The 14444-nt window shown below is 36.5% G+C and overlaps 1 protein-coding gene across 2 annotated transcripts; it reads left to right on the top strand.

The window, feature by feature from the left end:
- Window positions 1-558: 558 nt before the first annotated feature.
- mgrn1a (mahogunin, ring finger 1a) lies at window positions 559-13666 on the top strand. 2 transcript variants are annotated; one of them, XM_052103224.1, is made up of 17 exons: window positions 559-947; window positions 2035-2153; window positions 2251-2339; window positions 2627-2773; window positions 3242-3359; window positions 4020-4086; window positions 4190-4233; window positions 5956-6003; window positions 6225-6293; window positions 6430-6589; window positions 7311-7423; window positions 8335-8546; window positions 8663-8777; window positions 9149-9194; window positions 9421-9537; window positions 11064-11106; window positions 12819-13666. In XM_052103224.1, the coding sequence occupies exons 1-16, from the start codon at window positions 860-862 to the stop codon at window positions 11099-11101; spliced, it is 1590 nt and encodes a 529-aa protein (XP_051959184.1). In that variant the 5' UTR covers window positions 559-859; the 3' UTR covers window positions 11102-11106; window positions 12819-13666. The 2 variants fall into 2 exon arrangements, with proteins under 2 accessions (XP_051959184.1, XP_051959183.1); XM_052103223.1 differs by lacking the exon at window positions 11064-11106 and having other exon boundaries at window positions 12819-13665.
- Window positions 13667-14444: the final 778 nt, after the last annotated feature.

Here is a 14444-nt window from a genome sequence, read left to right as displayed (position 1 = left end):
CTGTAAATTATTTTTTATAAAGAAAAGTATTTCAAATGATATTAAATTAATTAAAATATATTTTATTAAATAATTTCCGGGCTAATCAACATTATGCCACAAATGCTGTGGATTGAGCTTATATTGTACTGAACCCGGAATATTCCTTTAATGGTAAGCAAGTTTTAGATGATGTCGCCTGCATGTCAAAATAATATGCTGTTTCAGCTAAAGAGCACATCGCATAAATAAGGAAAAACTGTAAAACTGTACCCATCTAAAATACACTGTATTATATTATTTTGGGTTTTAATATATAATAATATATTTATGTTATTTTGAAACACATTACTGCTAAACAGGCAAGATTTAATCCATTAAACTATCATAGGAAATACATTTTTAGCGTTTTGTTTATTTAAGCGTCAAGCACTGGCGAAATATAGTCTCTATTCAAGCTTAACATCAAGCTTTCATAGTGTGTTTATTTTCGTTTTAGACAGCTGACACACCTATGCACATGGATGTAAGGGTACAACGGTACTACATTTCCCAGTGTCCTTTGCTCTGTGAGAGAATCTCGCGAGAATATGGGTTCATCAGAGGGGTGGCTTTTCTAAGTCTTGTTTTGAGTTATTTTTTCACCGATTTTACATCGTTTACTTGACGTCAACTTCGAGTTAATTTGTCCGTCTGTTTATCATAAGAGTTAAAACGTCGATCCAGAACTTGATTTTGTGATCGCAGTAGTTTTATCGTCAGAGATGAGAATGTATCCATAGCGGAGGACGCACATCCAGCTAACTGTAAAAGCTAACTGTCCTAACAAGCATTCTGTTATCCACGTATTTCAGGCATTAACAGCCATTCAAATCTAAAAATGGGTTCAATACTTAGCCGGAGAATTGCTGGAGTTGAGGACATCGATATTCAAGCCAATTCTGCGTACCGATATCCCCCCAAATCAGGTAAAATGTGACTTTAGGAAAAGTGCTCACAAATATTGGCTTCATAGAAAGTCTAATATAGTTTCAATTTGTTTTCGCTTACACGCTTGAAATAATGCTCATTCCTAGTTGTTGTAATTGTTCCAGCACCTTAATTTTCATAGTTTTGTTATGTTTTCTGTTAACTACTACATTTACTGAAAACAGAATAAAAGCAAAGAAATGTGCTATTCTGATGTCCACAAAAAGTGGCAAGAAAAAGTATGTGAACATTTGGATTTACCTACATTTATGTATACATTTGTCTTAAAATCTGATCTTGATCTAAGTTACAATAATGAACAAACAAAATCCGTTTGAACTAATAACAACAAATTATTGTATTGTTCTTGTACATATTAAACACATTCCATTAAACATTCCCAGTGTAGGTGGGAAAATGTATGTGAACCCTATGCCAATGATGTCAACAAAAGTTAATTAGAGTCAGGAGTTGGCAAACATGGCATCCAATTAAAGAAACGAGATTGGGGGTGTGGGTTAGAGCTACTTTGACTTATAAAAAGCACTAATTCATTTTGCAGTATGTTGGAGGGAACATCATGATTTGGGGTTGCTTTAGTGCTTCAGGGCCTGGATCGCTTGCCATCATTGAGGGAAAAATTAATTCCCAAGTTTATCAAGATATACTACAGGATAGTGTCAGGGTGGCTGTGCACCAGCTGAAACTCTGTTGAAGTTAGGTAATGTAGCAGGACAATGACCCTGAACATTGGTGGATGTCCACTACACAGTGGTTTAAAAAAAAAAAACGAAAATCCACCTTACTTTTTCCACAGTACTGTGAATGTTTAATGTGATTTGTTCAATAAAGACATTCAATATTATAATTGTTTGTGTGGTGTTAGCTTAAGCACATTGTGTTTGTCTTGTGACTTTGATGAAGATGAGATCACATTTTATGACCAATTAATGCAGAAAACCAGCAAATTCCAAAGGGTTCACATTCTTTTTCTAAGCACTTTAGATTAATTGAAACATCTGCCTGTGCCAACTCAATCTTGTGACCACGTCCATCCTGGGTTACTCTCTAATTTCATTATTGTAGGAAATTATTTCACCAGTCATTTTTTCATGGGAGGAGAAAAGTTTGACACACCCCACCCTGAGGGATACCTTTTTGGAGAAAATATGGATTTGAATTTCCTAGGCAACAGACCTGTGCAGGTGATTAAAACCAAAACCACTTCAACTTTCTAGAGTGTGACACCTCATGTCATCCTAACCAAAAGGGTAAACTATTTTTTCTCCCTGTTTCTCTCAGTTTCCCTATGTGACCCCTGCAACGCATGAGCCTGTGAAGACATTAAGGAGTTTGGTGAACATCAGGAAGGATTCTTTACGTCTTGTCAGGTCTTAACATTATATTATTTTGAAAAGTGAGTTGTCTACAAAGTGTCAAGGATTATATCCTCTAGTGAAATGTTGGCACTTACTAAATGTTCTTAATAAAATAATGATCTAATGAAAATGTATGACCTTAATATTTTTTTTATTTTTATGCAGGCACTCAGCTGTCTCACTACTGACAACATCCTTTAGTCATGACTGTTTACAATATAGATCTGCCTCTAAAACCTAATTGCTTAATTATAGGCTGAAATAAAAGATTTTTACAAAATGTACTCTCAATTTTTCAGGTATAAGGATGATTCTGACAGTGCACCAGAGGACACAGGAGATCCAAAAGTCCTTTACAGTGTTGAATTTTGCTTTGATACTGATGCCAGAGTGGCTATTACACTATACTGCCAGGCCTTTGAGGAGTTTGCCAATGGGATGGCAATGTAAGTGTCCACAGAATAGTCCATAGGGTAAAGCTTCTGTAGTAGAATAATAATGTGATGTGTGTTGCCAAATCAGTGTTTTCACCAATGCCTGTTGTTTTTAAATAAGGGCATTTCTTATAGCATACAGGAAGATTAAAAGATACTGCATAATATAAACATGCGAGTCTCAGTTGCTTTCAAAAACCATTTGAGCACAAACATAACCCATGACATCAAGACAACAGCTCTCTTAGCAATTAATTACCATGGAAACAGTGGTGCAATTAGTGCATTGTCTTCACCAAAGAATAAGGGCTTTTCCACTGGCCACCATGTGTATCATATATAAATTCAAATGTCACTCCTTATCTATATGTTTGTGAGAAGTGTTTAAAAGAACATTACTGTATAAAGTTACCTGCATGTGTGCTGAGACATATTGGTGAAAATCACAACAAAACCTTTTTCTTTTTTTTTTTTTTAAAGATACAGCCCCAAGAGCCCTTCAATGGTGTCTGAGACGGTCCATTATAAGAGAGGGATAAATCAACAATTTTCTCTGCCATCCTTTAAGATTGATTTCACCAAATGGAAGCCTGAAGAGGTGTGATTTTTTTTTATGTTTTATTTTTTTTTCTCGACGATTACATGTCTGTAGGTGCTTAGACACTAATTTGTATGTGTGCCATATCATCAAGGATTTTGTTTTGTGATGACTTTGTAAAATAATGATATTAACTTCATGCAATCCCAGTTGTGTATGGATTTCTTTCTTCTGCTGAACACAAAGATATTTAGAAAAAGATCTCCACTCTGTAGGTCCATGCAATACAAGTGAATGATGACCAAAACGTTGAAGCTCCAAAATCACATAAATGCAGCATAAAAGTAATCCATATGTCTCCAGTGGTTAAATCCACGTCTTCTGAAGTGATATGATAGGTGTGGGTGAGAAACAGAACCTAGAGTCATATTAATTACATTTATGTTGCCTTTATGTGCTTTTTGGAGTTTCAAATCTTTGGTACATATTTACTTGCATTGTATGGACCAACAGAGCTGAAATATTCTACAAAATAAATGTTTGTTTGTGGTCAGAAGAAGAAAGTAAGTCATATACGTTTAGTATGGCATGAGGGTGAGTAAATGAAAAGAGAATTACAATTTTTGGGTGAACAATGTATTTTAAGACAGGTTTGTAAATTATTGCACAATGTATTTAAAGAAGTAAACATTTTAATTTGAAGGCCATATTTTTCTTTAGCTGAATTTTGACCTGGACAGAGGTGTTTTCCCTTTGGTGGTCCAGGCTATAGTGGATGATGGAGATGGTTGGTGGAAAATGATCATGATTATAAAATATCATCATTGGGAAATGTATATAACAACATCTCACACCGTTGTCTCACAAAAACATTTTGTTTTCTGTTACAGATGTCACAGGACATGCACATGTCCTTTTGGCAGCTTTTGAAAGGGTGTGTATCTCTATTTCTTGAGATTTATGTTTTTATAATTTTTTCATTTAAGAATGTAAATTTGACAAAGTTCCAGGGGCCGGCCGCACCAGCTATACGTAAGTTACAACTAGGCCTAATTATGGCCTTAATGGGCACTAAGTCACAATTTATGCACTCGTAAATATTTGAGCATTTCCCCATTAAATGTAGCACCATTAAACCTAGAACATAACCCTTTGTATAAACTTAAATATTTATGGAAGCCTCCGAACAGAAGTAATGGTTGGATTAAAAAAAGCAGACTGATTTAATGACATTAATGAGCTCATGTTTTGAGTGTCCGACATCAATCCTTCAGACACATATGATGATGTTGATATTTACACTTGTTTACATTTGAGCGAGAACATTATTTAAAAAAAACGTATTTCTTAGAGGCTCTTCTGCATGAAACCGATCTAACTGCACTTTCTGGGGTATGTATAGGATATTAAAATGAATAATTATATATTTTTCCAGCTTGTTGTATTAGTATTTATTTATTGCCCCTTTTTAATTTAAGATACAGTTCCTGAGTATAGTTATTTACACAGGCAAAATTGACTATTTATTAAATCGACTTTTATTGTATATTTTAATGGGGATATAATTTATTACAGCTGACAAGTTATATGAACAAAGGTTTAAACATTAACCGTAACAAAATACAAAATTTGAATGCTGCTTACAGGACCAATACAGGTAAATGTCATATTATGCAACTATGCTTTACTTTACAAGGAGCTTATGACATAGTCTTGCTTTAAGAATGGCTGGTGCAATCAAATTAAGTGCTGACTTATTTATAAACTAACTAGTAGTTACTAAGCCCTTAGTTTGAACTTAAGTGAGAACTTGCGGTGCAACTCTGCCCAGGGCATTTGGTCACGTTTTATTTAGTGTTATGTTCAAAATTATATTTCAACTTAATGTAATCAGTTGTCAAAATGACCTGATACCTTTACTGTATTTCAGAGAAATGTATGATGCGGCTCTCAGTTAAATCATTCGTACCACTGAGTCAGTCATTAACCAGACAGGATTTTAAAGAGCGTAGAAATGGTCTGAGGTTGCTTTGTATCCAACATAGAAAAGGAAAGTAGACAGAATTATCATAATTTAGACTTTGTGCAAAAGAAAAAATGTCCCTACAGAAAACATCATGAAGATCTTAAGAGGTTTTTATACATTTGTATTAATAGATCATAGACTGATATGAAGAGATTTAAGTAAAAAAAAATTTTTTTATCAATTTAGGAACTATTAAGTACTGCAGCAAATAACTAGCAGATATTTTTGATTTACATTGAGCTTAATAATGATGTTATATCATGTCTTTTCTGTGTAAATAAAAGCAGTAGGAGTGGATGGTATAGGTTATAATTTAAACAATTTCTTTCAGCAAGTATTAATTTTATTCATGAAAATATGTTTGCTTCAGGAGGCTTCCAACAAGATAGAACTGAAAATGTAACTCTTAATGTAAACAGCACTCTCAAATTCTTGCTCCACAGAAATGTTAACCATACCAACATTAGTAGTGTCATCACTAATATTAAGCGCACACAACCAAATTACTCTGCCCAGCTGACAGTGACATTTGACCATGACATATGAAATGTAATTAATGTTTTCTTTTGAAACCATGCATTTCTTTCTATTTTTATATATTTTAAACAATATGCATTTCCTTGTGTGCAGCATGTTGATTGCAGTTTCTCAGTAAAGCCTTTGAAACAGAAGCAAATAGTAAGTATTTTTTGTGAATCATCTTTCTCATTATTGGGTGTTTTTGTGTCTCAAGTATCTCACTTATAAATTATTGTGGTGATGTGTTGCTTAATTGGATCCCTCATTAAACTGACAGAGCTCAAACTGCTGTAAGTCATCCACACTTTAGCACACAGTTGGAGTTCCCAGTACCAGTAATCTATATTTGACTGTATTACGCATTCTCTTCTTTTTCTTAGGTGGACCGTGTCAGCTATCTGCTACAGGAAATTTATGGCATTGAAAACAGGAACAATCAAGAGACAAAGGTAAATCATGTTACCATGCCAGAGTAATCAAACAGCAGAAATTAGGACACATGAGTTGTGACATGCATGATTGGTTCTTGGTAATCCAATATCCATCCTGCCATTTCCTGTCTCTGATTTCACTTTATATTTTCAGTCCACAGAGGATGAGAACAGTGACAATAGCAGCGAGTGTGTGGTCTGTTTATCAGACCTGCGTGATACACTCATTCTCCCTTGCAGGCACCTGTGTCTGTGCAATGCCTGTGCTGACACACTACGTTACCAGGCCAACAACTGCCCTATCTGCAGACTGCGTAAGTGCTCATTAATCAACGCCTGAGCTTCCTTTGTTTTCCCCCATTATTTTTGAGGTTTGTTCTGCTCAGTTTGTAACCTTTCGATTGGGTATGGTCATAAAGATATAAGGCTGAGTGATCATTTTTACATCTAAAAGGATTGATTAACCATTGTGCTTTTCATTCCCCTTTTTATTGTAATTAGTGATTGAATAGTCACTAAGGCTTATTGCTGATGTTCTCATGCCGTACAGATTATGTGACTGCTGAAGAACAGTGCCACCTTCTGGATATGTCATGTAATAATGTGAATATGCTATTTTTAAATGGTCAAAAATGTTTTTTCCTTGTGGAAAGTAAAGTAATCGACATCAAATCATCTATATTTTATCTCATTGAATTATAAAATGTTGTACTTTCTGAGGAACAATCTGTCATAGAGGCAAACAATGTGTTCATGAAAGGTTGAATGCATATTCCTGCTATAGATTTTTAGGAGAAACATGCTAATGAGAAAACAGTCTTTAGAGCAGTTTCGTTGTGTGAGTGTTCACTGATTATGCTGCAGCAGTAAGACCAGCTGTGCAAATATTTGTCCCCTTTTTGTTGCCAAAATTAATCTGACAACATTTAAGTGCATCCATGTGAAGATGCAGCACCTATGGTTGTTAATGCTTACTGCACTTATTTGTGTCCTTGTTTCCCCTCTTGACCATACTTTTTCTTCTAACTTTTCTAGCGTTCAGAGCCCTGCTTCAGATCCGAGCTGTTAGAAAGAAAACGGCAGCCACTCTCTCCCCGGTTTCCTTTAGCCCAGTGCTGTCCCAGAGCTCGGACCATACTGAGCATTCGGTAAAAGTCATACACATACTCCATTCCCTAACCTTCTTCTTTTCTACTGTGTTTTTACAATAGTATTAATTCTGCCAATTGGAATCATTCTGGGCTTGAAACACCAGTACAACTGTTAATGTTTTGCATAAGCTTGTGTGTCAGGCGGGTGTAGCAGGCTTTCAATATCAAATAATGTCATCACTATTTACGGTACAGAACTTAAGACTGTTATAATTTCAAGCAGCCGATCAAACCTGAAATACAAAAGAATGCTCATTCTTATCAGTGAATATCCAAAAATGAAAATACACTCTTCATTTACTCACACACATGCCATCCCAGATGTGTATGATTTTTAGAAGAAAATCTCTGTAGCTCTGTAGGTCCATACAGTGCAAGTCCAAAAATCACATAAAGGCATCATAAAAGTAATCCATACAACTCCAGTGGTTTAATCCATGTCTTCAGAAGCGATATTATAGGTGTAGGTGAGAAACCGATCACTATTTTAGTCCTTTTTTACTATAAAAGGTGGTGAAATCCACTAAGGCCGTGAGTTGTCAAAGACAAAAGAAGAAGGTGAAAGTGAAAGTTTATTGTAAAAATATTGATCTGTTTCTCTCCCACACCATCTCTCCCAATCATATTGCTTCAGAAGACATGGATTTAACCACTGGATGATCTTATGGATTACTTTTAGGGCTGCCTTTATTTGCTTTTGGACCTTCAAAGTTCTAGACACTATTCACTTGCAGTGCATATTCTTCTAAAAATCTTCATTTGTGCTGTAGAAAGAAAGTCATGCACATCTGGGATGACATGAGGGTGATTACATTATGAGAGAATTTTCATTTTTGGGTGTGCCAAATCCTTTCGATTACAAGTGGCAGAGTTGGCTAACTGCGCACTTTGTTCGCTTTGAATCTCAGAATGCCGACAACATCCCTCCTGGCTACGAGCCAATCTCCCTTCTGGAGGCCCTGAACGGAGTGCAGCCTATGTCCCCTTCAATCCCATCAGTGCCTCTCTATGAGGAGATTCAGTTTTCTGGAGAGATGGGAGATCCCCTCAACCTGACAGGTCTTCAGCAGAGCGTAGAAACCGCGTCAATGAAGGGCAAAGGCAGCAAGTCACCAGATGGGTAAGCTCATAGTATATGTATGGTTTTATATTGAATAAAAGTGGTCAAGTATACATGGGGTTAGGAATTCAAGTAATGCTAGGAGGTTTTCCAGTAATATGTTTGATGTTTTGCAGGTCTACACGTTCTCCCTCATCCCCCATACAAGAGGAGGAAGATGAGGAGAGGCTGTCGGAGCTATCTGATGCCCAGCCTCGGTCTGTTCTGCCCTGCAGCCTCACTCCTACTGAGGTCAGCCAGTATCACCTCTTACTGCCGCTTATTTGCACTCTTGTAGGCCCTGAAATGATCCCCACTCTTAACAAGCCAATCAGTTAATGGCTTTCTTTCAACATAGTGTCCTAAAATTGATGTCAGTTTTTCTAACATAGTTTGATTACTTGCATACATACTTATTTCATTTAAATCGAACAAACCGTATTTACATGTTGTGGGTGTGACTCATGGATGAGGTGATTGTGTAATGGGGTAGTTTGAATAGGTTTGTGGGTTTTACCTGGTTACGTTTGATTGAAAAAAAATGCAAACTAGTGAACAATGTACACAGTTTTATCACTTGCCCTAAGCTGTAAAAATGACTCATCCTCTTTTTCCTCCTACAGGAGACAATAGAGGGTGTGTCCGCTAAGCCTGGCTTCCCAAATTCAGGTTAGCAAGCTCATTGTCCCAGACCAGCATTGTGATAATAAATGTAAATCTGTATTAAAATGTAGCTTACCTCCTGTCATGGCCAGCTTAAATAAAAATATTTAGTCAAAGAATGAATGAATAGTTTGTAAAACATGTCAGTTATATAGAATATGCTGTGAATGTCTGACCTGCATGTTTATGGCCTGTTAGGTTAACCATGATAATAAACTCTCTGTGTTGGCAGGTTCAGAGAGCAGATCGTTGGATGTGTCAGTGAGTGAAATCCTGCAGGACTGCCAGAGTGAGCGCAGTAGCCTGAGCCGGACAGAAAGTGACCCCTCAGCCGATCTGGCCCTGCCTGGTGAGCTGCTAACACACACTCAGTAACCCACCTTCCTAACAGCCCCAGTAAGTCCCTGAGTCTGCCAAAAGTCATCTGTCCTATTATAAGAACAGTGCCTGATGGGGAGAGTGTCTATATGCCCAGCAAAATTATTGTGGTGTTGATTTTGAGAAAATGCAAACCTAAAGAGCAAAGTTGGAGCAAGCAAATTTTTCAGCATGTCTGGCAAAACTGATGCTCTGCTGTGTGAACTGTCTCTGTTTGTTTTTGCTGCTTCTTTGCTCAGCAATTTCTACCCTTAAATGAAAGCTTCTTTTAAATGCATTTTTTTCTTCTTTATAAGCTTTTTTTTAATTTTTTTTTTTTACTGTTTTTAACACGTCTCCTTGATGGTTAAATTTTCAACAAAATTCTCAGTGTATTAATAAAATGTACTTGATTAATAGGGGTGTTTAATATTTTCTCAGACTATTTGATTTGACTCTTTACTAAATGATGCGATGCAATCTGAAATGTTATCACAAATAGGTTAAATTATCTAAGTATGATTTATAATTATTTTAGAAACGCTTAGAGTAGTTCACCCACAAAAGAAAATTCTCTAATCGTTTTCTCACACTCATGCCATCCCAGATGTGTCTGACTTTCTTTCTTCTGCTGAACACAAACAATGATTTTTAGAAGAATATTTCAGCTCTGTAGGTACATACAATGCAAGTAAATGGTTACTAGCACTTTGAAGGTCCAAATATCACATAAATGCAGCATAAAAGTAATCCATATGACTCCAGTGATTTAATCCATGTCTTCAGAAGTGATACGATAGTTGTGGGTGAGAAAAAGATCAATATTTAAGTCCTTTAAGTCCCTTGTTACTATAAATCTCCACTTATGTTTTTGGTGATTTGCATTCTTTGTGCATATCGCTACATTCTTGGCAGAGATTAGAATTTATAGTAAAAAAAGGATTGATCTGTTTCTTAACCATAATGATTGCATCACTTCAGAAAACATATATTAAACCACTGTTTATATGCCTTATATGTTACTTTTATGCTGCCTTTATGTGATATTTGGACCTTCAAAGTGCTAGTAACAATTTACTTGCATTGTATGGACCTACAGAGCTGAAATATTCTTCTAAAAATCATTGTTTGTGTTCAGCAGAAGAAAGAAAGTCATACACATCTGGGATGGCATAAAAGTGAGTAAATGATGAGAGAATTTTAATTTTGGGGTGAACTATCCCTTTAATTGTTATTGGAGAGATATTGACAAAACCTATATTAAGAGTAAGATTGTATTGTGGATAAAAAATGACTGTATTCCTAATATCTCAGATATTATTATAGCAATTACATTTGATATTAATAAAGTCTGTAAATGATGCTTTGAATTTTCATTGTCAGATTTATTTTTAAGCCTCTTGTACTAAAACTTGTAACTAAGAAGTCTATTTCTTAAGCTGTATGTCTTTTACTGTTCTGTCTTCTAATCATCCCTCTCTATTACTTTAACTTTTGCTTTGCTCTTAACACACGTAGCGTCTGAGTCATGGTCCACTGCTGTAGAGGAATGTTGATTCTGGTAGGTCACCTGTGTCATGAAATTCATTCACTCTTTTTCACATTGGTGCTCACCATCTTTTTACCAGTTGCTTTCTAAGAGTCACCCAAAAAGTCACAAGCAACACAATTATTAAAAAAAATGTTATGTGTGATAACTAAACTCAGCAAAAAAAGAAACATCCCTTTTTCAGTACACTGTATTTTAAAGATAATTTTGTAAAAATAAAAAAATTGCTTAACAGATCTTTGTGGTAAAGCATTTAAACAATGTTTTCCATGCTTGTTCAATGAACCATAAACAATTAATGAACATGCACCTGTGGAACGGTCTTTAAGACACTAACAGCTTACAGACGGTTGGCAATTCTGGTCTTAGTTATAAAAACTTAGTACACTAAAGAGACCTTTCTACTGACTCTGAAAAACACCAAAAGAAAGGTGCCCATGGTCCCTGCTCATCTGCGAGAATGTGCCTTAGGCATGCTGCATGGAGGCATGAGGACCGCAGATGTGGCCAGGGCAATAAATTGCAATGTCCGTATTGTGAGACGATTAAGACAGCTCTACAGGGAGACTGGAAGGACAGCTGATCATCCTCGCAGTGGCAGACCATGTGTAACAAGGTGGCAGGTGGCACAGGATCAGTACATCTGAATATCACACCTGTGGGACAGGTACAGGATGGCAACAACAACTGCCCGAGTTACACCAGTAACACACAATCCCTCCATTAGAGCTCAGACTGACCGCAATAGGCTGAGAGAGGCTGGACTGAGGGCTTGTAGGCCTGTTGTAAGGCAGGTCCTTACCAGACATCACCGACAACATCGTCATCTATGGGCACAAACCCACCTTCACTGGACCAGACATGACTGGCAAAAAGTGCTCTTATCTGACGAATCACAGTTTTGTCTCACCAGGGGTGATGGTCGGACTCGCATTTATCGTTGAAGGAATGGCCTGTACTTTGGAGCGGGATCGATTTGGAGGTGCAGGGTCCGTCATGGTCTGGGGCGATGTGTCTCAGCATCATCGGACTGAGTTTGTTGTCATTGCAGCAATCTCAACGCTGTGCGTTACAGGGAAGACATCCTCCTCCCTCATGTGGTACCCTTCCTGCAGGCTCATCCTGACATGACCCTCCAGCATAACAATGCCACCAGTCATACTGCTCATTCAGTGCATGATTTCCTGCAAGACAGGAGTGTCAGTGTTCTGCCATGACCAGCGAAGAGCCCGGATCTCAATCCCATTGAGCATGTCTGGGACCTGTTGGAGCGGAGGGTGAGGGTTAGAGCCATTCCCCCCAGAAATGTCTGGGAACTTTCAAGTGCCTTGGTGGAAGATTGGGGCAACATCTCACAGCAAGAACTGGCAAATATGGTGCAGTCCATGAGGAGGAGATGCACTGCAGTACTTAATGCAGCTGGTGGCCACACCAAATACTGACTGTTACTTTGACCCCCCCCCCTTTGTTCAGGGACACATTATTCCATTTCTGTTAGTCACATGTCTGTGAAACGTGCTCAGTTTATGTCTTAGTTGTTGAATCTTTTTATGTTCATACAAATATTTACACATGTTAAATTTTGCTGACAATAAAAGCAGTTGAAAGTGAGAGGAAGTTTCTTTTTTCCACTGAGTTTAGATCACATTTTGATTAGTGAAATTCGGTTCTCTGCTATTTGCAGGTATTTATTACTCACACCGCCTGTTCTTACCCTTCCTCAGGGTCATCAGAGTCCATTGAAAGCCTGAAGAGTCAGAGCACCAGCAGCTCCAGTCACCCCCTGCTCTGCCTCCCCAGCACCCTGCACATTGAAGATGAGCATCTCACGCCATAATAGCCGCTGATTTCGTCAGAGATGCTCTCTCTTTATCCCACTACAAAAATCAAACCATTTCAATCCCAACAGATATTGTTCCATGAATGCTACTTTGTCTCAATCAAGATTATAAGCATCGCAATCAAAATCTTATGTTGAAGCATCCAAAACATTTGTCTTGAAGTAAATATTTGTAAATTAAACACTACATGGAAATTTAGCTTACTAAAAAACAAACAAAACAAAAAACCAACAAGACGAGAGGTTTATAAGACTGTAATAACTTTTACCTTCACTGCCCTGTCTACTTCTTTTTGAAGTATGCAGCTTCATGGTGGTTTATGTCTATGTACTTGATGTGTTTTATTGTCTTGTATAATCAGCAAATGAACACTAAGTGCATCAGATAATCAGATTGCAATCCGATACAGACACATAATATAATCATATACTTATCCAGCTAAAGTAATTATATATGTCTTTATTTTATATATTTGTTTTGTGCCTTACAGTAGTGTGTGGCTGTCCCTTCCTCCTCCCTTTGAAACATACAAGATGGGAAGCTGTAGCACTTAAAGCTTTAATAAGTAGTTCCTAGATGGATTTGCCATCATTTAATGTGACATATCTGATGCTTTTTAGTGAATTCACTGCTGCTTCTCTGTCAAGCACCTTTAAATGTAAAGTATATTTGTATGTTGTTAAATTGTTTTATCATAAAGTGTTGTGCACTAATATGGGTCACTGGTTATTTCTCCTAGGGCATTAATTAGTTACAGTTATTGGTAATCGTACTGTTCTTGAACAAATATGAATTGCTACCTTTAAAAAAATATTAAAAACAGAAAAACTAAAATATTAAGCCTTCAGGATCACTGAAACCCACATAAATAATAAATGCATATGAAATAAGGGTAGAGAACAGGACTGAAATGATTCACTTAGAGGAATATTCCGGGTTCAATACAAGTTTATCTTAATTGACAACATTTGTTGCATAGGGTACAAGGAGCCGAAAAGGCCCCCCAGGTTAAAAATCACTTCTGATTTTATTTTCTCCCAAAACACTAAACAGCCGTAGAGACTCACACAATACTTTAACACATGTTTACAACTAAACACTGCAACAAAGATTCTGATCCATGAGATCATTGTGTGCAGTCTAAAGTTTGATTTTGAGGTCATTTTATCTCATATTTAAAGGTATTTATAATGTTGCAAATTTATGTTTTAATGAGAACATTTATTTTGAGGGGAACAAATTGTCATTTTCAGAAAAAGTTTTTTAATAACTGTCCAATAAGTGAAAGGATAGTATTTGGGGTATACTATCCCTATCCTACTAATTATTATATATATATATATATATATCAATTAGATTTATGACAATTTTTGAATTTGGGCTTTATATATATATATATATAATCAACATTTTACTTAAATCTATTTGCCCCATAAAAGATTTTTTGAAAGTGGGCTCATATTGACTGTTTCAATCACAATTGATATTAAATTGTTTAAAGAATACTTC

This window comes from Xyrauchen texanus, chromosome 33, assembly GCF_025860055.1.
Source record: "Xyrauchen texanus isolate HMW12.3.18 chromosome 33, RBS_HiC_50CHRs, whole genome shotgun sequence".
NCBI classification, from domain to species: Eukaryota; Metazoa; Chordata; class Actinopteri; order Cypriniformes; family Catostomidae; genus Xyrauchen; species Xyrauchen texanus.
The sequence above is the reverse complement of the archived record's forward strand: the minus strand, read 5'-3'. Positions and strand labels throughout refer to the sequence as shown.